At 42.3% G+C, this 26,823-nt stretch overlaps 1 protein-coding gene and 2 long non-coding RNA genes across 3 annotated transcripts in view; 1 reads left to right on the plus strand and 2 right to left on the minus strand.

Moving 5' to 3' along the window:
* prox1a (prospero homeobox 1a) overlaps positions 1–26,823 on the plus strand; it is a 53,688-nt gene that overhangs the window by 15,541 nt on the left and 11,324 nt on the right. Inside the window, exon 6 of the mRNA XM_080878466.1 lies at positions 7,096–7,290. Within this exon, the coding sequence (XP_080734592.1) occupies positions 7,096–7,290 (195 nt within the window). The remainder of the gene's footprint in view (positions 1–7,095; positions 7,291–26,823) is intronic.
* LOC308393871 lies at positions 12,769–14,260 on the minus strand. The gene is made up of 3 exons (XR_013971050.1): positions 13,851–14,260; positions 13,695–13,758; positions 12,769–13,394 (listed from the first exon to the last, which is right to left on the minus strand). It is a non-coding gene; the product is annotated as an uncharacterized lncRNA (long non-coding RNA).
* On the minus strand, positions 20,927–22,505 carry LOC308393872. Its single transcript, XR_013971051.1, has 3 exons — positions 22,105–22,505; positions 21,949–22,012; positions 20,927–21,648 (listed from the first exon to the last, which is right to left on the minus strand). It is a non-coding gene; the product is annotated as an uncharacterized lncRNA (long non-coding RNA).

Genomic DNA, 26,823 nt, shown 5'->3' on the forward strand with positions numbered 1-26,823 from the left:
TCATATTTTATGCAAATAATAGTTTAGTCAAATTTTGTTTTAATTGAGTCGTAATCCCACTTAATCCAGCATATTTCTGAGTGGGAGACATTACATTGCTTAATCAAAATTAATCATGGTTAATCCTATTTGTGATGAGTGAAGCTGTTCTTTTCAAGCCTTTGCTAGTGTGTGTGTGCGTGGAAGACTGAGCGAGTGAGCACACCCTGTTGCTGTCTGTCTGTGTGTGTGTCCTGTTTCATTGTCCCACTGCATTCATTATCCTCATCATTACCATGTCTCTGAAATCCGGGTCAGTGTCTCTTTTTCCTTTTTTTTTCTCACCCTCTCTTTTACTCCTAGCGCCCCCCGATCCTTCCCAGGGAACAATAAGTAGCATGTGTTAGAAGGATCAGGCAGATTCACTGTAAGGGAATTAGGGCCCTGAATGGCTTTCCCTAATTGGACTTGAATGGACTTTGTCTATGGGAAACTGGTTCTTAAAGATGAGCCTCTTACACACAATTGTCTCCTCTCTCGGTGTGGGAAGTGGGTTGAGCTGACAACTGTTTTAGCCACAGATGAGCAAGCATGCACATACACATGCACGCCCGGGACATTAATTGCATTGTGCAAAACTCTTGCCTTCTGACCAGACAATCACACATATAAGCACAAGACGCTGAGGTCGCTGCCGTCTCGTCTTCAGAGAGTCAGCAAGAATAATTAAGACCTCGTTAGGAGTGGAGGAGGATTAATTAGACGCTGGCTGGCTCGGGGAGCTCCGTCTAACTCGCGCACTCTCACTTGCAAGTTGCCTGCCAGCTGAGGGTTTTTAACACTCTCGCTCGCTAATATGCATGTGCACACACACATTTATCAGCGAGAGCCCTGAAGACTCTTGCCTTGAGAGGCTGAAATGATATCTGGATGCCGCCATCTCAGCAGGAATCAATTAGCGTCCAGCCCGCCTCTCACCCGTCTTGTCAATTAGTTTCACGATGAGCAATACGGCCAATTTTGCCTTGTCAGGATATGAAGAGGGAAAAAGCTTTTTTTACTGATGCTGTTTAAACTGAACATCAGAAATGAACAATTTTATGAGCTTACTTAAATCTTTCCTAAGACCGTTTAGTTACATTGAGCTGATGTTAATTCAAAACTGTGTAACAGGAAGCTGATTAACTATGCTTTTCATGATCTAATCTGTCTTTAAGCAAAAAATTTGCCACAACAAAGATTAACCAATCAAAACTGGATACAAGTGATTAAAAATTCTAAGCGGCTTGTTGCTAAAGCAAGGATTCTGCACACTATTCCTTAAGCAGCTGCAGTCCCTACACTGTGTGCTGTATGGTAAAGCAGAAATGACCTACAACATAAATTGAACAGAAAGTTCCTACAACAGCTATTCCTCCAGGAATCACGAGACACCTTCAGTGCTACGACTCGCAGATTTCTGTTGATTGTGCACATTCACGCCGTCCTCGGCAGAACTTGCCGAGCTATGGTGAATCTGGTTGAAGCGGGGGCGGGGGGGCAGATTCTTAAAGGATGTGTGTGTTTGCCCTTCGAATGTGGCCCGGGGGCGGGGGGTGGGGTGTCATGGACCATCAAGGGAACAAGAGTCAGGCCACCCTGACACTTTCTCTGACACTCTCTCTTTCCCCTTTTTCACTGCAAACAGAAAACGGCATTCCTCCACCTCAGCGCTTTTTCTCCTCCCCCCCCTTCTGTTTTTTGTGGTTTGTGCTGATTGTGATGAGCTTTATGACATAGTGGGTGGATAAGAGGGCAGGTGGTGACATGACTACATCTGACTACATGTGAAGTCGCTTCTACGCTTCTGATTTCAGGCTGTACCTACCCAAGTTACATTTTGTAGCCACCAGCATATTTATAAACTCTACCTGAGGTGGTTTTATACATTAAGACAGAAATGTAAAAAATTAAGAATAAACCGTTTTATCAGTGTTGCATAGTTTGCCAACCAGAGGTCCAAGCAGAGTCGGGTCAGACATAAATGAATATACCATGACTTGTTGTGATCAATTATTTTTATATAGCACCATCATGTTACCTCAGTATGAACTCATAAATAACAAATCTGTTTATGTTTCATGTTTCTGAAAGAAAAGAATATCCTACATTGGCTTTATTTTCCAATGAAAATCTAAAGGATGCATTATTCTTAAGTCCAGTTGTGGAAGCAAAACTAATGCACATAAACAAACAAAAGGTTTGTAGTGAAAATAATATGAAAATGATCATATCTATTTTCAATTACTTTGGGTAATCAGGCTTTTTGAAGCACCTCCCACATTTGATTAGTCCGATGGGAACTTGTGGTGTACTGTTCCCACACCAGCTCAACAGAGCTGGGATCCGGTGACTGTGCCGACTTCTCTTTTTATATGCAAAATACCCCCGACTGCCTCTTCTTTAACCTCCTGAGACCAGACCTCTTCTTTGGGATGCATTTTTAATTTCTTATAGCTATCTATGATTAGTTGGAGTTAGGGCTGGGCCATATTATACCGTTCACGGTAATACCGGTATAATGTTAGGCAACGATAGGAAAATGAAATATCGCGATAGAATGGGAGTAAAACGCGCATGCGCAGTGCCTTTGTTTTCATACGCACATGGCCGATTGTTGAGTGAAACAGATGAACCAGAATTGGTTTGTAAAAATGGTGCAACTTCAGTGATGTGGAACTGGTTTGGTGTTTGTCCGTCAGATACACAACAAAGCACATTTTTTTGCAGAACATGCAAGCGGCCGTTGTTATTGTCATATTTGTTGGACTAAGATGCTCTTAAATCTGGGAGTAATCTGGGTCCTAAACTCCGTATGCTTCAGGTCAAACAACACTGCAGCATCACTTAGAGTTAAAAACTGTCTAAATTCTTTCATCTTTAATAAAACGATCAGCATTGCTGCTTTACCAGGTGTAACTATAAAGTTTAACTTCCAGGCATCCATGAAAACAAAAGTTATTACATTTAACGGAGTTAGAAGTTAGCAGGAAGCTAGCGGAAGTTAGCTCGCTAGTTACCTAAGCATGATATAGCATGTTCTGACGGAGAGATTTCTGAAAAAAATCAAACGTACAGCTCTGCTATCACTTCCAACATAAATGAAGACAGGAAACTAAACAGCAGTGACGTTTGTAGGGTTACTGAAGTTGGGCTAGCTGGTATATAATGATGTGCTACGTGATCGCTAGCAACACAGCTATGTTAGCATAACATAAACAGTGAAGCTGGAGGACGAACACTAACACTTTTCCACTTATAAAAGTTAACGTGAAGGTTCTTCATGGTTAGAGACAAATGCAATCGCATGGCAGGATGCTGTAAACAGACCAAACTTCAGTCAGGAGAACAACTGAGATAATCCATCCACAATACGAGGTTAGTCATTAATATACTGCAACAACATGGGAATAGAGCAGCTGCCAGAGAATTCAACATTAATGAATCAATGGCACAGAAGTGGAGGAAGCAAGAAGAATGAGTTTAATAAAGTTTGATTTATCTGACTGCTTTGTTTCGCTTAATGTGCCTTATAATCCCGTGCACCTTATGGTGCGAAAAATACGTACTGCACACTGCAGTTTAATGTTGCAAAGCACCTCTTTTTAGCTTCAGTGGATATTATACATGGTTATGCTCAGGATATGTCAGCCCATTTCTACTGGAAATGCCTTTTGGTTAAACTTTCAGCAAGGAATTTGCATTTGCACTGTTACATTTTTATAAAGCTTTAATGTACATAAAAACCAGCTTCTTGTTTAAGTGAAAATAAATGGAAGGTTGTCTTTTTGCGCTAGTAATGTTGTGGAGTTGTATTTTGTCTCGCATCAATTATATCGTCGGTTATATCGTTATCGCAAATTTTCAAATATATATCGTGATAAATATTTTTGGCCATATCGCCCTGCTCTAGTTGGAGTCATTAAGTATAAAAATACTAAGCATCATCTTAAATATGGGTTTGTTTATATTAATTCATTATAGACAGCATAACATGATAAAGTCACGACTGTTAAGGATGAAACACTTTATTAAGCAGAGTGGAGGATAAGGTTTGGAAAACCCAAAATGTAATTTTGATGACGCAAAGTTTAAGGGGGAAATTTCACCAGAATCAAGTGTTGGCTGTCGATGCTGAAGTTGCTGATTTTTGAGTACCAGTTAACAGAGCTGTTTCTCATACTAGACTCTCTGATGTACTCAGTTATACACTGATTAGAAACAGTTTGTGCCATTTTATTTTATTATACTGTCGTATAAAAAATTCACTATTTTAATCATTTCTCACATTTCTTAGAAGAAAACTACTTTTGTTGACCTTTGTGAGACTGTAATTGAAGTCTGATGTTCTCCTTTAGTCATCAAAGCTGTTCCAACATGGCTGGAAAATGGCTTTTATAATAATCAATTAGCCTTTTAACACGCTATGCTTACATTACGTAGCCCAGTGTGGCACTGGAGCACGGTGTGATGGCTGCATGAAAATGACATATGAAGCCCATTAAAAGTCTTAACCACTGTCAATGCCCTGATTATTTGTTATTGTTAATATTATTAAAACCAAAACTTTGATTACACAAAAAAAAGAAGGCGATTTCTAAGTGACCCCAAACTTTTGAGTGAATCGTGTAATTATATTTGAGACTTTGTAAAATGCTGGCAATTTGAATTCAAATTGGGACTTAAATGATTATTTAATTGATGCCTATCACCTTTTACTTCAGTGATCAGACAGTGAAGAAGCAAAATTTAGGTTTTCGAAAATTTTGCTGGATTTAAAATTCTTACATCAGCATCCTCAGATAAACTGTGATACATCTTCCAACTTCTTAGGTGGATCATATCTGGAAGCCTGTATGGTACAGATACACAAACAGTTGCATAATTAACCTTTATTTATTCGTGAAAATAATAACTAAAATATGTTAATTATTAATGTGGGTGTCCTTGTTATCCTACTTTGAGTTTGTGGCAGGATGGTTATGTTTTGTTTTTTTTACAAATGACATCTTCTTGTATGTGTTAATTGCTGAGTTATCAGATTCCCTTCATGCTACTCTTTTGTGGGTCACCAACACACTCACGCACACACTCTTCCCTCCTGTCACTATGCTCTTTAAAACCAACTCCCTTTCCTTCTCCTGCACACACACACAGCACCACGCTCTATTATGCTCCATTATGTCACCCCCTCTAACCGTTCCTGAAAAAATATCTCTTTCCCTCGGCCGTCCTCCGCTGCGCTCCCTCTCCGTGCATTCCTATTTTTTTCTCCACGCTGCCTCGCACCATTCGGCTCGCTCTCCCCCGTCTGTCTTTCTTTCCCTCTATCTCTCTCGCTCATCCCTCGCTCCTGTGAGACAATGTCTTGTAACAATACTGAGCTTAATCTCTGTGTCAAAGCCGTTTTTCCCCTCCACTGAGCACACACACACAAACACACCACATACACTTTCACTGAGCTGTCGCTGTGCTTTTTAAAAAACATTAATGTGTGGGGGGTTTTATTTCTTTTTCCAGAGAACGATGAAAACTCAGACATATTTTATATGTAATGCTGCCTTAAAAACCTCCAAATGATTCTCTTAAAACTTACAGAAATCTCTTAAAATATGTTCAGCCCTTCAAGTTTGTTGTGCATTTTCACACACAGTGCTTGCTGTACGCACTGATACTTTCCCTTTTCCTTCCTTTATTCCTGCTCTATATCCTGTGATACAAATACACAAGAAGTTTATCTATTTAAAGGTGGAAAATTATCAAAAAAGAATCATTTATTGGTGCAGGAAAATGATGATTTGCCAATTATGTGAAATTGTAGCTGTTTGTTTCCAAACTCAAATTAGTATTTGATATCACTACAACTAGCTTGATGTTAATTTAGTAAAAGCTCAATTATTTAATAACATTTTGGTAAAATCAACTTCGCTAAACTAAAAAACTGGATCGGAACAGACGTTTTCCGCAGTGGTCGTAAGGCTGATGAGGATGAGGGTTTAACGACTTGTTAATGTCAGTTTGGCTCTGTGTGAAAGCCCGAACTGGCATAACAATAAGTTAATATTTGGGATATTCTTGTGTGATTGCTGCAGTTTAAAGAGATGTTTTTTCTCCAGCGAGGAGCCTAAAGGTGTTCGTTGTACTAGTGGCTAATGAGGAGGACAAATACAGACGTGTGGAGAGGGGGTGGTTGATTGGGGCAATAGTTCCTGTTTTTCTCTAACTTCCAGTGTACGTATACACACCAAAAAATTCAAATAAAAAACAACACTGTCTACATTCCTTCTTATTATTTAGTCCCAGCACAGTGTTGACATACAATTAGAGCTATATTTGCATAGACTTGCATGGAAAATGTAGGCTGCAGAACAAAAAGCAAATTCATCTGAACATGTAGTGCCACAATGTAATGTGAGCATTCATACGGAGGCCCAGTTCAAGGCAAATTTGATGATAGAGCATCAGGCAAATAAGTTCCAAAGAAAACATCAGCTGTGCTATGATACGTCTACATCAACAAACAGGAAGCAGCAATAAGCAGTCCGTCTTCTGCCTCTTTTTCGAAGATTTGTTACCTTACAACCAAAAGTCATCAAAAATTTCTGCACAATGGATCATGTTAATTGGTATGATTCAACAAAAAATACTTTAACACAACCTGATGCTGCTAAAAAGAGAACACAAACATAAATAACAAACTCCCTGAGGTTCCTTCCTGTTAAATGGCAGTTTATCCTTCCCACTGTCGCCAAATGCTTGCTCATAGTGGGTTGAGTGATTGTTGGAGCTTTCTCTGTATTATTGTAGGGTCTTTAATTTACAATATAAAGCACCTCGAGGTGACTGTCGTTGTGATTATGTAAATAAAACTAAATTGAATTAGTTTTAATTAGTTTTAATTCAATTTAGTTGAATTAAAACACACAACATTAGAGGACATGTTGTGATTTTGCTATTAAGACCAACAGTTCTATTGCACACATGCGGAAAATCCCAGCTCTACGGGAACATGTGCATGCGGTGGAAATGTAATGTTAAAGCTCTTTTTTTTATATTTATGATGCTCTTCTCGTACAGTTCAATCGATGCATCACCTCCCAGCTGATCAAGTGGTTCAGCAACTTCAGGGAGTTCTACTACATCCAGATGGAGAAGTTTGCTCGGCAGGCCATCAACGAGGGTGTGACTGCTGCCGAGGAGCTGACTGTGGGGCGAGATGCCGAACTCTTCAGGGCACTCAACATGCACTACAACAAGGCCAACGACTTTGAGGTAAGCTGGGCTGTCCTTTTTAGGGGACGCCAGGTGTATTAATTTGTATAACAGGAAGTAGACGTTCCACTCAACGACAGAAAATATGGAGAGAAAATGGCAAATAGGGAGGGAAACTCAAAGTAAGCAACAGTGGGAAACTGTCACTCTACAGCACGTCTGTACTACTTGATATGTTGTTTATCTATGATGCTGCATTAGTATCAGAGTAACTAAAAAATAGTAATACCCTTAAAAAGACAAAAAGCAGAACTTGTGTATTTATTATTTATTCACTGTATCATGGTGTGTGTGTGTGTGTGTGTGTGTGTGTGTGTGTGTGTGTGTGTGTGTGTGTGTGTGTGTGTGTGTGTGTGTGTGTGTGTGTGTGTGTGATATTTCATTTAATCAGCTCAATGATTTGCTTTGGTCGGCTGTCACTGTTTACCATTGCTTTAGGTACACCTGCACTAGTGTGTAGCTCACATATTGAAAGTTGAAGCAATAAGATATATCGCTGCTTCAATATTGTGCTCCACCTTTAATGGTAAGCCCTCTTAAACTTATGTTTTATCTTTAGTGGTGTTCTCTTGCAAAGTTTGGTGGTTTAACTTCTCTCTTAAACCCATAGAAAATCTTCCAAAAACATGACATTTTTTGGAAAAGGTCTTTTTTTTGTTTGTTTGTTTGTTTTTTAATAAAAAATATCTGTTTGCCAAACTTTGGAATGCAATGTCAGGTTGCCTTCAGTTTAATTAAAGTACCATTTTTCTCCAAACATTTCAGAAATCAAAAGCCTCCTCGATCTAGTAAGACTGAAAAGTTTCCCATACTTTCTACCCGTTTCTCTCGTTACCGGATTAAAACTGAATTCAGCGTAGCTCAAACACACTCACTCACACAAATGTCCTCCACCAAGTCAGCTGTTCAGAGTGCAACAGTCACCTCACAATTCTGCTGAGGTGTGGATGTTGCTGTGTGTGTGCTCGATGAGGCGAGAGAGGACGCCGCTCGAGGCACGGGTGTCCTTGTCAAAGCGATTTGCAGAAGTCACATTCCCTCTCTCACTTTTCCTCTTCCAGTATTGGTCTAAGGGGACCTGAGGGCCCTTAAACTATCCAATGTAACATCAGCAGCATTTAGATGTCCATTAGCTTACACCTTATCGCTGACACACACGCACACTTCGCTTTTTCTTTTTTTGCTTAAGGATACAAATGCCAAAGCTTAAATGGATAAAGAGACTCGCAGACACGACACACCCTCATATTCATGCTGCAAAGGGTTTGTGATATTGAAGTAGGCTATTTGGAGAAATTAATAGCAAATGCTTTGCATAGTTTGCATAACAAGAGTCAGGTAGCATTTCACAGGTGTGTATGAAAAGAGCATGTACAGGAAGCGGACACACGCATGCAAATAATGAGTATGTGTGATTATTTATAGAGATAGGAGGGTCAGGTTTAAAGTTCAAACTGGGTCCAGAAGACCTTTAAACCAGGGCTCAGTTGCACTTTTTTGGCCAAGAAGACAATCATATTTGACTTTCTAGAGGAAGTAAAAGTCACAACAAGGTTTCTGTAGGTGAACCTGTGGTAGGATCATTACTAGCTGTTTTTTTTTTAAATCATCAAAAGCTTTCAGTTAAGCTTTTGATGACAGAAAGTGTTTGATTTGAGTTTGTACCGTTCATGCATTCATTAGTTGCATCCATTTGACTGCACAGTGCAGTTTGAAAATCAGCCCACAAACTCTTTAAACCTGAAACTGAGCTATTAAAGCCATTAAACACGTTTTGTTAAGAATTAGCATGTGATGTTGTGCACTTGTAACCAAACACTGTTAAAAATGATCTTATTTGTTCTTAGCTGCATTTGATTAAACTTTAAAATAAGGGGACTACATTAAAGTACTGGAAAAACATCATTCAGTGGCTAGGTTTTCGCGTACAAGACAAACACAAAAACTAGAGCCTTATCGAGACCACAAACCTTACGTAAAAGATGGAGTCTTGAGTTGAGCGTGCTCAGTGGTATGTACTAGTTTATTGCCAATTAAATAACATATATATTATGTACCGCCAAAGCACAACAACAGCAACCTCAAGGATCTTTATATTGTAAGGTAAAGACCCTATAATAATAAAGAGAAAACCCCTAAAATCAAGTAACCCCCTGTGAGGAAGCATTTGGTAAAAGGGGGAAGGAAAAATTCACTTTTAACAGGAACAACCAGACACAGGGAGGGCTGAGGGAAAGAGTCAGCTGATAAACTATATTTTACTGCATCTATTTTAGTTTAACTGGGACAAATATTACAAAATGAGTTTCATATTGTGTTCATTTTTCACTTTAAACTCACAATTGATAGACAAATAATAGAGAAATAAAACCCGGTTTAGGGTCATAGTGGGGCTGAAGTCTAGCTATTATAGTGAGGTGAGATTCACCCTGAACAGTTCCCCAGCCTGTTGCAGGAATAACACATTCACACTAATGGCCAATTTAGAAGTGCCAGTTAAACCGACCCATGCACGTCTTTGTACTGTGGAGAAAATGCAAAATTCCACACAAAAAGACCCCAGCTGGCCGTTAGATTCAAACTCACGACCTTTTTTGCTGTGCCAACTGACTCCAATATACAGCGGGTTTGAGAGGTCAAATGAACTGCACCTTAAGAAAACACCAGCAAATAGAAAAATGCTGCAAAAGCCCACAAAATACTAAAGAATGTGAATAAAACACAACAGAAGTGTTTCTGGGGATACAATAATGGGACGGACAAGCCGCGGAAGTGACAAGAAGTAAAGAATGCAAAGGATTGAACTTGGTATTGACACAGTATAAATCAGTGTTGTTAGGGAGAAAATGATGCATTGAGTATTTTAATCTTATGGTTCATATGAAATGAAGCTGTTTGCTCTTTGCTATTAGCCGTTTGCTGTTAGCTTGTTGTTTCTGCCATGTTATTGTGTCCCCAAAAACACTTGTTTTCTTATTTTTGTATTTTCTTAGCATTTGCTGCGGGGTTTTTTTCTATTTCCGATGTATTTTATTCATCTTTTGTTTATTTTTTATCTGTTCCCATTATGTTTTTTGTGCTTTTCAGTGCATTTGCCCTCTCAGGGCCACCGTACCTATGTGATCTGCCTAATTTTTTGCATCGGAGTAGCTGCCCTCTGCTGGCCATGGGAAAGAATGCCGATTATGACAGGTTTTTGCAGTTGAAGGCAAGGGGTGTGATTTTTTTTGTATCCGAAGCTTCATTTTACATTTGTTGTCCAGCTGTTTTGGTCACATGCAGCTACACAGTGCGAAGAGCGAGATACTTAAAACATACGCCAGATGGGTCCAGCACCTTGGTCTGGTGATTCAGCTTGTTTGGTAATTAGATGATAGATTGTTCTTCAGACCTGGAGGCCACATCCAGCTTTTATATAAAGTCAATAACTTATTATTAGCCTAGTTGGTCTTAACAGATGTCTGATTAAGAAGACTTGTGGTGAACAGTAAATATAGTAAATCAGTATAAATACAGATTGTGTTAGAAGTTATGAAGGTTGATAGTTATACTATAAAGCTATAATGCTTGTAAGGACATTAGAAAAAGGTCGAGTGTTCTCCAAGCAATGAAGTGTTTGTAACTGTGCATATACATTTTCTTCCCCTACTTTGTCCCCTTTCGTGCCTGCCTCTTCCTCCTCCTCCTCTCCTCACCTCCCTCCTTCTTTTCCGCCCTGAGGGAACATTACTGGCTAGGGACCCTCTCGCTCTCTCTGTCTCCTTCTCTTTTCCCCTCTCTCTCTCCCCCTCTGTCAAACTCAGAGGCGTGAAACTGGAACCACGGCCGATTCAGCAAGTCTCCCGACATGTACACACACACACACACACACACACACACACACACACACACACACACACACAGAAGTCTTCTCCTTTCGCCAAATTTAGCATCATCAGAGTTCCACCTTGGTTTGTCCCCATCGCACCTCCCTCCCTCCTCTCCTTCCTCCACTTTTTGCTCTTTCCTTGCTCCCTCTCCTTCCTCCCCCTCTTCCTGCTGAATGTGTCCTCTATTGATATGGTCTCTTCGTCACCTCCTCTCCTTCGCATCCTCCTTTCATTTGCCTTTGTCCTCTCCTCTCCTCCTCTTTCTTATCGCCCTCCAATTCCTCCCCGTTGTCCCCTTAACTTTTCCCTCCACCTTTGCTCTAATTTTTGTTCTTCCCCTCCATAATCCTTCCATCCCATCTTATGTCTACTCTTACTATTGTGTCATCATCTTTATTATTGTTACTTTTTACATCTTTGTACTTCCAAGGTTATGTTTTCCTGGTTAAAATGGAGCCAAATCTTAACTAAAGCTCTATGTGGTGAATTTTTAAAATGGCCCATGCTTCGGTTGAGGAAACAAAAAAGCCTGTCATTAGTAAAGTTACAGGGCCAGCATTTTAAATAGTTATTGCAGTGGAAAGGTAAGTGATGTGTGTGTGTGTGTGTGTGTGTGTGTGTGTGTGTGTGTGTGTGTGTGTGTGTGTGTGTGTGTGTGTGTGTGTGTGTGTGTGTTGGCGTAAACAGGCCCCAGTAATTATAGCACCTTCATTAATTACCTTCTCCTCCAGCCACATTCTTTCAACTCTTCTGTCTTGTTTACCTCTCCCTCTCTCTCACTGTCTCTCCATCCTTACTCTCTCCTCACCCCCCCCCCCCCAATCTCTGAAACAATTTTGTGCTAATTGCAGCTCTGCCCACCAACTAATGAGGAAGGCGAAAAGAAGAAGGAAACTGGAGTAAGGGAGAGAGGAAACAGGGAATAGTCTCATCTTCAAAAACCAAACAAAAAAAAGACAGAGGGGTTTTCTTTGCCAGGACGCTCAGGGAAAGGTGTCAGCTCCTACCTTCTGCCAGGAGGGAGAGAAATGTTTCCTCTTTTTTTTAATATACCGAGAACAGATTGACGAGTTGTTGGTTAAGGCTGCCAGCAGCATTAGGCGCGCCGCTCCTGACTTGCCTGAGAGTGTGTGTTTTGAACTTATTAAGGATTTATGCTTTGGTGGGTTAGGCCTGCCAGAGCAAACGGGAGCACATTCCTAAACATGCAGACTGACTCCACCAGTACCTGCTCAGCTCGGCTCGTCTCGGCTCAGGCTTTAGGGTTTTCCATTAGGTGGTAGTGCCTGGTACCAGGAACATTTTTACCCCTCAGCCATAAAAGGCTGATGAGGTATTCTTCTCACCCTGCGGGGCGGGCAGCTGGGTGACTTGGACACCCAAGTTGGTGAATGCGATAAGTTCAGAACAAAGTGACATAGGAGTTTCAAGTTGATGCCACAGGTGTATCTACTAAAAATCTCAGACGAGCTTGAATCTGAGTGACCTTGACCTTAAGGTCAGATGTAACACAGTAAGGGGAATTGTTGAAAAGAATATATCAATGGGCCAATAGGCTCGACTATAGGAGCACAGGGGTGTGTTCAAATGAGACACAGAGACAAGAATGTAACTCAAAAGAACCAGCCAACTTTAGTGACATAAACCATAAGGTTGACAAGCACAGGTTAAAGACACTTTACAATGGTAGAAAGGAAACTTACAAAAATTAAAAGAAAAGTAAAACACAAACTACTAAAGCAATGACTTGGCCAAGTGTTATTTTTGGTTTTCAATGTTCGGGTTTCAATGCTCGGGTTTCAATGCTCGGGTGCACCCTAGTAACCTGACTCCTTAACTCTTATAGAAACAGATTACACAAATCCAATGCACATTCAAATGAAAATTTCACACTCTTTTCACATGTGGAGAATGCTCTACACAACAGCTCATTATTTAAAGTCCCAAATAAAAAATGTCCAAGGGGTAAAGTCCAAAAAATTCCCAGGGTGTGAAAGAAAATAGGGATGAAAGAATGTCAGTCAGTGGTCTTATGTATAACCAGCTGTGCGTGAAAGTGTGAGTGATACAGTCCTACCACACCGCAAGGTGCAGCAGATCATCAAGTGGAAAAGAAGCGAATCTCAGTCTCTCTAAGTCCAGGTGGGAAGGCTCGCCATCTATTTCACCGGAGGAATCCTATTTCACTGGAGGAATCCACCTCAGGAACAATTCAGCATACAAAAAAAACCTGACCTGTCAACAGACAGGGTCAGAAGAGCAATTCAAATATTAATTATGCTGTTCTAGCTATAATTCACAACTTAGGATTTTGTTTAAATCACATTCAACATAAATTTGCAATAAAAATACTCAAATTTGCAAAAATAAAACATTTCTCTTACACAAACTGCATTAAACCAAGTAAAGTCAGTGCATATGCATATATGTCGCATATGCGACAATTATTAATCAAACAATTGAGATTAATTCAGTTTCTCAACAATAAAATGTGAAACAGACATGAACTAACTGAGACATACAACATGTGCTCACCGATCTCAGCGCATCACGGCCGAAGACAATGGCATAGTGTCTCTCGGTCGGAAAATGCAGGGCTCTAAATAACGTAACAGGACATGTTGTTTTCTCTTTAATAACCGTAATACGACATGAAGGAAAAATAAACATAAGTTGCGCTTCAAGTGTTACCTTGCTTCTGGAAGCAGATTAAGATGAACTTCCAGGCAGTTGATAGCAACCAGAGCTAACAAAGGCTAACAGTTTAGCTCCACGCGGTACTTTTTAAAGTCACCAGAAAAATGCAGCATTTGCCTGCTTACTCACTGTGGCTACTTTTAACATGAAAGGTAGCTGATAACCAGTGAACTTATGTGCAACACAGTTGGTTGCAACTTATATCTAATACTTTTTTTCCAGCTCAAAAGCTTCAGTCTCTCTTTTCTCCTGCCAGCACGCGACTACCTCCACACATAGCAGCAAACACAGAGCACGTAGGTGGGACATACAGCGGCAGACTGCTCTCCCATTGGTCAAAACATACTGGGACCTGTGCATTTCGATTGGTTGGGCAGGCTGTCCATCTCTCCTCATATCAGTCCTTAAAGTGGTACCCCCATTTTATGTGGGTTACACCCTCCCCTCTTGATGGTATGCCCGTCCCTGGGCATCTGCAGGGTAGCACTGAGTTACACTGCTTTGACCTTTCCAACATAATTACTAGTTGGATCTTCAAATCCATTTAAAGAGCTAGTCAATGCCTCACTTAGGCCTTGAAAAAGAGAATTCACCACCGTTATCAGAGGATTCCCAAGTGTCACATAATGCAGTCTCTTGGGCTTTGCTTGCAATCTGTTAGAACGACGAAGAGATGGCTCAGCATCTTGAAGTCCATTATTCTGGATCATCACAGGTTCAGGCTGTTCAGTAACAGGTCTGTTCACATCACTTAATCCTTCTTCACATGCTGCATCAGAGCTCATCCCATCATCTTGAGGAGCTTCCTCAGACTGCTGCAATTCTGAACTTTGAGGAAGTCCTTTGGCTGAGTCAAGCCCATGCAGTATGTTTGCTTCAGGTGAGTTGTCACGTTCAGGTGAGTTGTCACGGTCAGGTGAGTTGTCACGTTCAGGTACATCCTGAATCATTCCTTCACCTTCCTCTACAAGGGATTTAGTGGCAGGAGGATCAGGTGGAAGTGAAACTGTAGGCACCTCTGGTTCTGCTGATTGTCTGACCACACAAGGAGGTTTACTCAACTTGTGAGTTTCATGTACTGGGACATATACATCGGACTTTGATGTAATGAGAGGGCGAAATGTCCAATCAGATACATCATCCATATCAGAGGGAATTTCATCTTCACCCTCGACAACGGAACACTGCCTTGTTCTGGGTCTCCTGTTTGGATGGGTTTTGACTGTCTCGGGTTCTGCAGCTGCTGACAGAAATCCACATGGGAGAAGCAAGTCACGATGTAGAGTTCGCACAGGTCCATCTTTACCCTCAGGTTTAACTGTGTAGACCGGCATTTCTCCAGCTCGCTTAAGGACAATATAAACATCCGTTTCCCACTTATCTGCCAGCTTATGTTTTCCACGCAGCTTCACATTTCGTACAAGAACTCTGTCTCCACTCTGCAATGTTGATTCAACCACTCGTCGGTCAAATCTGGCTTTGTTGCGACCTGCATTCTTTTGTGCATTATTTGTGGCAATCCGGTAGCTTTCTTCCAAACGAGATTTTAGGTTACCGACGTACTGGGAATGAGTCTGCTTAGTAGCATTAGTGGGCAACCTAAAGATTAAGTCAATGGGCAGTCTTGGTTGCCTCCCAAACATCAATTCATAGGGGGAAAATCCAGTCACGTCACTCTTCGTACAATTATAAGCATGTACCAGAGACTTGACGAAGTCTCTCCAGTGGAGTTTATCTGACCGATCCAGTGTCCCAAGCATCTGGAGAAGAGTGCGGTTGAATCTCTCAACCGGATTCCCTCTAGGGTGGTAGGGGGTTGTACGCACTTTCTTCATGCCAGTAAGTTCACAGAGTTCCTTGATGGTCTTTGATTCAAAGTCAGGACCCTGATCACTAAGAAGCTTTTCGGGAAAACCATAATGGACAATGAAGTTGTCCCAGAGACACTTTGCTACAGTCTGTGCTCGTTGATTTGGAGTTGGCACTGCCACAGCATACTTTGTGAAATGGTCAGTTATGACCAATACATCTTTCGTGTTTGAGCGATCTGGCTCTATTGATAAAAAGTCCATGCACACTAGTTCGAGAGGTCTGCAGGTCTTAATGTTTATCAATGGAGCAGCTTTCTCTGGAGGCATTTTTCGACGAATACATCGCTCACAAGATTTGACCATTTTTTCTATGGTCATGTGCATTTTCGGCCAATAAAATCTGGCCCTTGCCAAGTCTACTGTTCGTTCGACTCCAAGATGGCCCATATCATGATGAAGGCTTGTAAGTGCTGTGGCTCTTAGCTCCTCAGGGAGCACAAGCTGATATGAGGTGTTGGGACCATCTTGCCGCTTACGGTAGAGCACTCCGTTCTGTATTTCAAGCCGATTTAACTCTCTGAGTAACAGGGGAAGTTCTGGTAGCTCTAACCTAAGGCTGGGAGGTGGAGTTTCGCCAGTCTCCAAGAGTACAATCACTGCATTGATAGCAGGGTCCAATGTCTGCTTTTGCCTCAACTCCTTCTCAGAAATTGAGTGGGCAATGGGAAGCCCATCCACTTGCTCCTGTTGGAAGCAGTCAGGAATAGCTGTGGACTGGTGAGTGAGGGATTCAACTAAGGTCAACCCAGAAGTGGTGGATCCAACATTAGCTACGGCTGAGGTGACCATATGGCGCTCACAAATAGCCTGAATTACATCCAAGGGAACAGTCTCTGGACTCTCAGGGTTGCTCAGATGGTACAGTGTGAACTGCCGGATTCTCTCACTCTCCTTCTTAGATGCATAATCATCCTCTGGTGGACTGTGAGGACGGCGCGAGAGCGCATCAGCATCCAGATTTTGTTTTCCCGCTCTGTACTGAAGACTAAATGAATAGGTGGAAAGACTGGACAGCCACCTATACCCTGTTGCATCAAGCTTTGCAGAGGTCAAAATGTATGTAAGAGGGTTGCTGTCAGTCACTACTACAAAGTCTGTACCATATAGGTAGTCAGAGAATTTTTCCGTGACTGCCCACTTAAGGGCCAAAAACTCCAGCTTATGGGCTGGGTACTTTCTCTCACTCTTTGAAAGACCACGACTTGCAAAAGCTATGACCCTGGACTGTCCATCTTGTACCTGATATAAGGCAGCACCAAGGCCAATGGTACTGGCGTCCGTATGTAAAACATATGGAAGCTGGGGGTCTGCAAATCCCAAGATTGGAGCGGAGGTTAGCTTTGCTATTATTTGGTCAAAGGCCTCCTGACATTGAGGTGTCCAACGCTGACCAAAAGGTTCCTTTGGGTTGCGATACTCTGAATTTGCGTGTGTCCTTGGCTTGTTGTTCCGCTTCCTAATTGGTGGGTAGCCCGAGGTTAGTTCGTTAAGTGGTCTGACAATGATAGAGTAGCCCTGAATAAACCTTCGATAATATCCAGCAAATCCTAAAAAGGACTGAAGTTCCTTAAGATTTGTGGGGATAGGCCAGGTCTTTAAGGCCTCAACTTTGTCAGGGTCAGTCTCTACTCCTCTTGCGGAAACAATGTGACCAAGGTATTTTACCGAGGTCTGAAAGAATTTGCACTTTTCTGGTGCCAGTTTCAAGCCATATGACATCAGTCGTTGCAGGACATGTTTCAAACGCTGTTCATGTTCCTCCAGGGATGATGAGAAGACAATCAGGTCATCAATGAACACCAGAACCTCTTTGAGATTCATATCTCCTACACACTTCTCCATCAATCTCTGGAACGTCGAAGGCGCATTTGTGATCCCCTGGGGCATCCTATTAAATTCCCAAAATCCAAGTGGGCAAACAAATGCGGTCTTATTCTTGTCTGCTTCCTCCATCTCAACCTGGTAGTATCCAGACTTGAGGTCTAGGACCGAAAACCACTTAGAACCTGCAAGAGCACTGAATGCATCTTCCAATTTTGGAAGGGCATAAGCGTCTTTGATGGTCTGCAGGTTCAGCTTTCTGTAGTCTACACACAGACGAACAGAGCCATTCTTTTTACGAACGACAACAATGGGGGAAGCAAACGGGGACTCAGATTCTCGTATAACACCAGAATCAAGGAGTTCCTGTAGATGTTGTCTCACAGCATCCACATCATTGGGGTGTATGGGACGTGCTCTCTGTTTAAAGGGTGTCGCATCACTGAGTTTGATATGGTGTTTGACTTTGTCAGTGTGTCCAAAGTCCAATTCGTTCTGAGAGAAGACATTTGGCATGTCGTTTAACATGTTTGTAACTCGCTCCTTCCATTCAGTGGGTAAGGGCGAATCTCCAAAATCAAAGCTCAGTTCTGAGGAAGACTTAGCTTGAAATTTAGAGCAGTCTGGTTCTCTGACAGTTTGCTCTTTGTGTAGCACTTGCAAGATAGCATTAACATCTGCCAAAGGTGTTTTGGGGGGTATGACAATGTCATGGTTGGTTTCATTTCTCACTACGACAGGGAGAAGACACTGACGTTTGCGTGGTAAAGTGACTGCAATTGCTGAAACTAGCAAGCCATTTGGTAGTGAAGAGGCTGAAGGATGTTCAAGGACAACATCTCTTTGCATGTTCACGGGATTTACATTGACAGAGGCCTCCAGGACAACAGTCTGTCCTGCAGGAACGACTGCAGGCATCTTACCTGTCAGTTTTGCACAACCAAGGCTACCAGAGTTAAAGTTTCTTTGTCGCATCTCAAGTATTTGGAGAACTGCTTGATACCCATTAAACAAAGGCTGAAAGGGTGAAAGCTTCTGGTAATTAGCATAGAGGGCATCAAGGGTGTTTGTGCCTATGAGTACCTGCTCATGGGCTGTAGAGCGGAGATGGGGGATAACCAAGGCCAGAGTGTGAACATCAATATCAGAGCCTACAAACTCTTTAGGAAAGGTGATGGTAAGCTCAACATATCCTAAGTAAGGGACAGACTGGCCATTGGCACCCTCCACTTCAAGCAACTCATTTAAGGGATGAATGGTCAGATCTGCAAGATGTTCTTCATAAAAAGACTGGGGTACAGTTGTGACTTGTGAACCCGTGTCCAAAAGACAGTTTGTGTCTCTTCCTGCAATAGTTACTTGAGCTGTGGTCTTAGTTCCTACAAGGCCATGTGGAAATTTTGATCCTTCCACTTTAACGTTTTTAATGGCAGGTTTCAGGATTTTGGGACTGACATTGCGAGACTCCACTCCCATATGTCCCTCTATGGGAGTAGGCTTCAGTTTAAATGTGCCTCACTTCGAGAAGCATTAGAGGCTTCCCAAGCAGCCTGTTTTTCTTTCAGCTGTCTTTTCTTAGCTGCTACAAGGGAAGGGTTTGGCGCTTTATCACAAACTGAGACGACATGGCCATCCTCCCCACACTGGAAACAGTACCATGGACGTGGTCTACTGTTAGCTTTAAATGTGGAGGGATGCTGACTGGCCACTTTTGGTTTCACACCGTGGGTGTCAGGTGTGACGGACCTCGCTTTTTGCTGCTTAGGTTGTTTCGTCTTATGATTCTCAGATACAAGACTGTTAAGCTGAATGCTGAGGTCAGCAACTTGTTGCTTTAGCGTCTCAAGATCAGATTTGTCCACCAGATTATTGGTGGTGTGAGCGAGTTGCACGTGTGACGTGGCGTGCTGCTTTCTAGAGTTTTGGGCAGACTTAGCATGACTAAAATGCTGCCTCATGCGGCTCAGTTTTGCAGCCTGTTTATCTTCTTCTGTCCTAAGAAGAAGCAGCAGCTCTGCAAAGGAAGGTGGGTTTTCTTTTTTTTGTTCTAGCTGAAGATCGATTATTAGTGCATTCTCCCAACAACCTCGAATGAACTGCTTTAAGAGCTGTTGGTTAAAATCATGAGCGGACACACCACCACGTCTCATGGCTCTACTTAATGCAGTGTGCAGCCTCTGCAGGAAAACAGAAGCTCTCTCTCCATCATTTTGAAATGTGCTCATGAACCTAGCATGCAGCTCATCACCATCTTCGACTGTTCCGTAGGCAGAGTCAAGCAACTCAAGATAAGCAGAGGGTCTAGACTGTGGACTCAGATGTTTAATCATCTCGGAAGCAGGAGGAAGCAGACTGTCAAGTATACGATGTGTGCAGTGCAGATCAGACACAGAAGGATCTCTAATAAGGATTTCAACACTAGCTCGCCACGTATCATAATCTGCCTCATGGCTAGGACGTGGGCTCTTGCCCGAATAAGCCCTGAGTCTACCAGATGATGCGAACTGGGGTGAGCTCTCATTGCTGCGCACTACATGCTCAACAACTACTCGCTGAACAGCAGTTGGATTAACATCAATTATGGGGCTAGAAGCGGCCCCAGAAGAAGCTGGAAGAGTCTGTGAGGGGCTGAAATCAGTCAGGTTTTCACTGAAATTGGGAGAGGTAAGAGATTTACTTGCGTTATTTGGTGATGTCAAAACTGTGGAGTCTAGAGGTACACCTGATTGAGGGTCCTCAGAAAATGAAACGTCTCCCTTGCTGGTTAAGTCTTTCTGTGGAAGTGGGCTCTGTACAGTTGAGGATTCTGGACCAGTTTGAGATGACTGGGAAATAGCACTTCCTGCCGATGAAACCAGATTTTTAAGTTCTTCCTTTAACATCTCCTCTAATGAATTTCCACTCAGTTTGGCAATTTCACGGAGCTGTTCCATGTACATTTTAGTGGCTTTGTTTCTGGCATCAAGGGAGTAAACACTTCCTAAGGCCTTTAACTCATACACGATGCCTGCTTGGGTTGTACTTGGAAGCCGCAGAGGTAACAGTGGCTCCAATGTGTGCATGGCAGTCTCATGTGTAAACTCGATGATCATGTGCTTGTGGTAATCTGACTCAGGATCGTCTAGACGAAAGTAACGGTTGATGGAACCATATTTTTGGAGGAAAGTGGACACTTCCTCATCAGTCTCTGATCCTGTGATCCCACTAACAACTACAGAATTGGGAATTCTGACGGATTCACTTAGCACAACATCCATTTTCTCTCTAGAAGTTAAAGCTCAGATTAAGCACTTTTAAACACCACACACAAATTGTCTAGCACTTAAACACACACAACCATGCTCCTGGCTGGCTCGCCAAAGCTCTCACTGTAACACAGTAAGGGGAATTGTTGAAAAGAATATATCAATGGGCCAATAGGCTCGACTATAGGAGCACAGGGGTGTGTTCAAATGAGACACAGAGACAAGAATGTAACTCAAAAGAACCAGCCAACTTTAGTGACATAAACCATAAGGTTGACAAGCACAGGTTAAAGACACTTTACAATGGTAGAAAGGAAACTTACAAAAATTAAAAGAAAAGTAAAACACAAACTACTAAAGCAATGACTTGGCCAAGTGTTATTTTTGGTTTTCAATGTTCGGGTTTCAATGCTCGGGTTTCAATGCTCGGGTGCACCCTAGTAACCTGACTCCTTAACTCTTATAGAAACAGATTACACAAATCCAATGCACATTCAAATGAAAATTTCACACTCTTTTCACATGTGGAGAATGCTCTACACAACAGCTCATTATTTAAAGTCCCAAATAAAAAATGTCCAAGGGGTAAAGTCCAAAAAATTCCCAGGGTGTGAAAGAAAATAGGGATGAAAGAATGTCAGTCAGTGGTCTTATGTATAACCAGCTGTGCGTGAAAGTGTGAGTGATACAGTCCTACCACACCGCAAGGTGCAGCAGATCATCAAGTGGAAAAGAAGCGAATCTCAGTCTCTCTAAGTCCAGGTGGGAAGGCTCGCCATCTATTTCACCGGAGGAATCCTATTTCACTGGAGGAATCCACCTCAGGAACAATTCAGCATACAAAAAAAACCTGACCTGTCAACAGACAGGGTCAGAAGAGCAATTCAAATATTAATTATGCTGTTCTAGCTATAATTCACAACTTAGGATTTTGTTTAAATCACATTCAACATAAATTTGCAATAAAAATACTCAAATTTGCAAAAATAAAACATTTCTCTTACACAAACTGCATTAAACCAAGTAAAGTCAGTGCATATGCATATATGTCGCATATGCGACAATTATTAATCAAACAATTGAGATTAATTCAGTTTCTCAACAATAAAATGTGAAACAGACATGAACTAACTGAGACATACAACATGTGCTCACCGATCTCAGCGCATCACGGCCGAAGACAATGGCATAGTGTCTCTCGGTCGGAAAATGCAGGGCTCTAAATAACGTAACAGGACATGTTGTTTTCTCTTTAATAACCGTAATACGACATGAAGGAAAAATAAACATAAGTTGCGCTTCAAGTGTTACCTTGCTTCTGGAAGCAGATTAAGATGAACTTCCAGGCAGTTGATAGCAACCAGAGCTAACAAAGGCTAACAGTTTAGCTCCACGCGGTACTTTTTAAAGTCACCAGAAAAATGCAGCATTTGCCTGCTTACTCACTGTGGCTACTTTTAACATGAAAGGTAGCTGATAACCAGTGAACTTATGTGCAACACAGTTGGTTGCAACTTATATCTAATACTTTTTTTCCAGCTCAAAAGCTTCAGTCTCTCTTTTCTCCTGCCAGCACGCGACTACCTCCACACATAGCAGCAAACACAGAGCACGTAGGTGGGACATACAGCGGCAGACTGCTCTCCCATTGGTCAAAACATACTGGGACCTGTGCATTTCGATTGGTTGGGCAGGCTGTCCATCTCTCCTCATATCAGTCCTTAAAGTGGTACCCCCATTTTATGTGGGTTACACAGAGGTCAAGTTTTTTGAAAATCTTTTGAACACGATAACTCAATAAGGAAGTCACATAGAACTTTGATACCATAGGCGTATCTACTTGGAGGCTGAGGCCAGAGTTCCAAGCGAGCTGAGTCGGTCTGAAAATGTGGCGTCAGCAGACTGCTCGCCACTGATTGGTGGCACTCGATGAGTCGTGAGAGCAACAAGAAAAATGACAGCATCGCCTTGATATCTGTGTTTGTGTCTCATACAAATGATGTCACGGGACTTTAATCGCATTGCTGTAACATCTCTGCACACATTAGGTGGTACACAGTTGAAATGGAAAATGTTGGAAATTGGGTCGAGTCCAGCCGAGTGGGAGCTAGTGGAAATTATACTTAACTGTGGAAAAATGGAGGCCTGGTGCGTGGATGGGGACGAGACTGTTAAGTTTCCATGTGTGAGAATTCAATGAGCGATAAGATGTACAATGAGATGTTTTTATGAAGCCTTCTAGAGGACGTTCTCATCTTTCCAGTTCAAGGATCCTTACTGTCTCTGTCAGCACAGCTGCACATCACACACACACACACACACACACACACACACACACACACACACACACACACACACACACACACACACACACACACACACACACAAATACACACAGATACTCATTTGTATTTGTCTGAAAGGAGCAGAGATGCCCTCCCTTGAAGGGTGGGTGTGGTTTCTGCTAAAATCTACCCTTTGACTTTGAACGACACATACACACACTCACTCACAAACACCTGGAGGCCACAGGCTGGTCACACACTCACATTTCAGGGCTATCCGATTTCATAAGCTGTGCACTTCATGAAAGGCTAAACTCCTCATGTCTTTCTCCGCCGTTTTAGATTCTTTGTTACCCTTTCGCTCTCGTTATTCATCTATTCAATCGTCTTTTCCGCTTCTTCTTCACGTGAGCCCGGTGAAAAGGGGGTCTGAGCTCAACTCCCAGGAATCGATTTTGGGAGGCGTGTTTCTCTTCACACTGGTAACAATAAAAAAAACAAAACCCTGAGTGCAGATTTTTTCCCCCATTTCTTAAATATGCGTTCTCTGTATCAGCGTCAACCTTAAGTTTGTCATTGTTCCCTTAATTTTAATCAGTCTGTCTGCCGTCCTCACCTCTTCTAGTCATAACCTACCCAGAAGGGACAAACACACACACACACACACACACACACACACACACACACACACACACACACACACACACACACACACACACACACACACAGTAATTCATCAGCCCTTTTGAGAGGAGGTGAATTTCAAAGACTACACCTGTCCTGCTTTCTTTCGCTCTCCACCCTCTTTTTTTTTTCTTCTCAGCTCTGATCTCTGCCTCATTCTGCATTCAGAGCTTTGGACTTGGTATTTAAAGTACGCTCGCTGTGCTTCATGTGATGTTGGGTTTTGAGCACTTCTAGAGACACCAGCTTTTAATTTGACACCACCCCCAGGTATTTAATGTTTCCCGCCCTTGTAAAAATATTAAAAGAACAAATTAAAATACAAATGTTTAAAAGGGCGTAAGGGAACCAGCTCAGATTAACAGTACAAGTGTTAGTCCTCTATGAAGCTGTTATACCATACTTATTTGCTTTGCTGTGTATATGCCTGCGTAGGTCAGGGTGGAGGGGGATGGGCACTACAGAGGTCGGGACAGCGACACCTGACACCAGCATCCTGTAACACATTGTGAACTGCAGGCTATTGAAACACTTAGGAAAAGATCTGAGTCATGCTAAAAGGTGAAGTCAAAACACTGAAGTGTGTGTCTAATTATGAGCAGACACAGTTTAACGAGAGTTTCCTCGTGACTTCACTTCTCTACAAAAGCCTTGAGGTTTTGAAAGGTGCATTGTTTTAATTACTCATTATAAGTTGTATATGTGGGACTGGGTTTCTGTGCGACACACGCAGATCCATAAATCACATGAACACACACTCTCGAGGCTGCTGTCATTCCAAGAATGAGCTCCGAGTCTTCCCCGCCATCTCTTGCTTTCTATTGCTGGTTGACAGAGAGCGGTATGCTGCAGACAATGCCACCTGCCAGTTTCTGTCACTATAATTATAGCTATCTGCCTGCAGTGTGTGTGTGTGTGTGTGTCTTAGTATTCCAGTTGAGAAGAAGAAGGCATCATCTTTGTCACTGAGCCTGATTGGAGTCACGAGGGGCGGTTTATGTGTGTGTTTGTGCATGTGTGTGACTGTGTATGGTCTTCCTGTAACTCTGTGTGTGTGTTGAGCATGCAGTGATTCCCTTCTCCTACCCCAGCTGTCTCCTTAGCTTTAACAATAGGCCTGGTAACAAAGACGTGGCCTTCAGCCTCTATCATGTGATGCTAGTGGTCTGCAGCCTCTCAGTCAGATGACCAAGGCTATTGTTCTTTATGGGTGACACACATAAACGTACGCACACAAGGAAGACTACACACACACACACACACACACACACACACATCTGAGGAGGAACAGCACGTGTGTGAACAGGCACGCGCGAAACCGGAGCAGGCGGAGAAACGAAGACGCTTGTAATGATAGCACACAAAACGCAGACACTGATGAGATAGTGACAACAGACACACACACACACACAGGCCCAATCTCAGGACGCAGACCCTTCCTCTCAGTCACATGCCGTTTGAACAAAGAGAAACGTTATTGTCACTGTCCTGCTGACAGTGAGATCAGTGACTGATTGACAAAAGAGCAGCTGAGAAAGGAAACATATTGCCGATGTCCTGGAGGAGCCTCCAGTCTCCACTCTGACTTCTAATGTCACACTTACTGACTAAAAGCTCACACTCAGGCACTCACAACTCACATTGTTGAGAAACAGATGAGACGCATCGATATGCCGTCAAATTGATATTTATTCACCTGTGTGTGAGGAAGCTGTGAATCAGCATCATGTTTCCTGATTTACGTGGGAATGGCCGCTACGTGCCCACTGCGAATTTCAGTGACTGTGTCAAAGAGCGACTTAGGTAGCTCTATGTTATTTATGTGAAGTGGCTGGGAGGCTGAATGGTGTGTGGCTTTTTTTCAAAAGCTCCTAAATGTTCGGGGTCCCCAAACTCACAGCTTCTAAGGTGTGTCACGCTAAAATTATGCAACCAGAGGGCAAGATACAGACGCAGGTGAGCTTTAGGAGGCTTCTTTCTTAATGATGAACGGATGAGTTTAAATGTAGGAAAACAAAGGAATGCAGACACAGATGGGATAAAAAGTCAACATCTTAGGGCACATATAGCTCACTAGGTAGTGCAGGTGACCCATATGTCAGTAGGCTCAGATTCAAGCCTGGCTGGGACCCTTTACTATGGTTGTGGTTCCCTTTGTTTCACTCTCTGCACAGTTCGGTCAAAAAGTTTATCTTCCAGCCAATATCTCTGACTCAGCGTTTAACCAAACGTTAGTCTTACAACTATGCTGAACGCTGTAACACTAAGCACCACAAGCTAAATCTAGACCGCTGTGAGATCCACCACAGGAAAATATGAAATAAAAAAGATTTTTTTAAGACTGAGCCAGAGTTAACAGGTAAGATTCAGGAATACCCACCAGCAAATGTGTCCGTCTGCATTCACGTTTCCTTCCAGATGTTGATTAGTTGACGAGTGGGTCCTGATAGAGAAGGGGGCACCAGTGGAGCTCATCAGGAACAGGAGATTTATTCTCTATTGCAATGGATTGACACTCAGACTTACCAAGTGCCCATTTTTCCAATTTAAAAATGCCGTTAGATCTTTTTCTATATGTAGAAGAAAAGGAGATTCTACTCATGCATAACATGGTCAGAGCTCTGGACAGTCACATTGTCTAACATTAAGTAACATAACTTTGTGATGTGTTGGGCTCCCAGGCGTCTTACCACTTCCTCTTTAAAGCTTACCTGCTTTGGTTTGGACTTTTTTCTTTCTCCCCTCAGCATACAACTGCTGAAATGCTGAAACAATGGCTAGCGGTGATGCATACATCTACCAAACTTTTACTTTTAAACTAGATTCAAACGCTTTAAAAAAAACAACAACAACAAAAACAGGGCAGCTCTGTGTCATTTGGATGTCTCTTAGACCTCTAATCAACAGAAAATTGCACTGAGCTAAAATACAGAATGTTCCTGTCGAAGGAGAAAGGGTGACAGGAAAAAGATGTAGAGGGAGAATGGACTCTCTTTGCTGGCTGTGTGTTTGTGTGTGTGTGCCTGCACGTGTGTGTGTGTGTGTTTGTATTTTCCTGCCA

Source organism: Rhamphochromis sp. 'chilingali', assembly GCF_963969265.1.
Source record: "Rhamphochromis sp. 'chilingali' genome assembly, chromosome: 3".
Lineage (NCBI taxonomy): Eukaryota > Metazoa > Chordata > Actinopteri > Cichliformes > Cichlidae > Rhamphochromis > Rhamphochromis sp. 'chilingali'.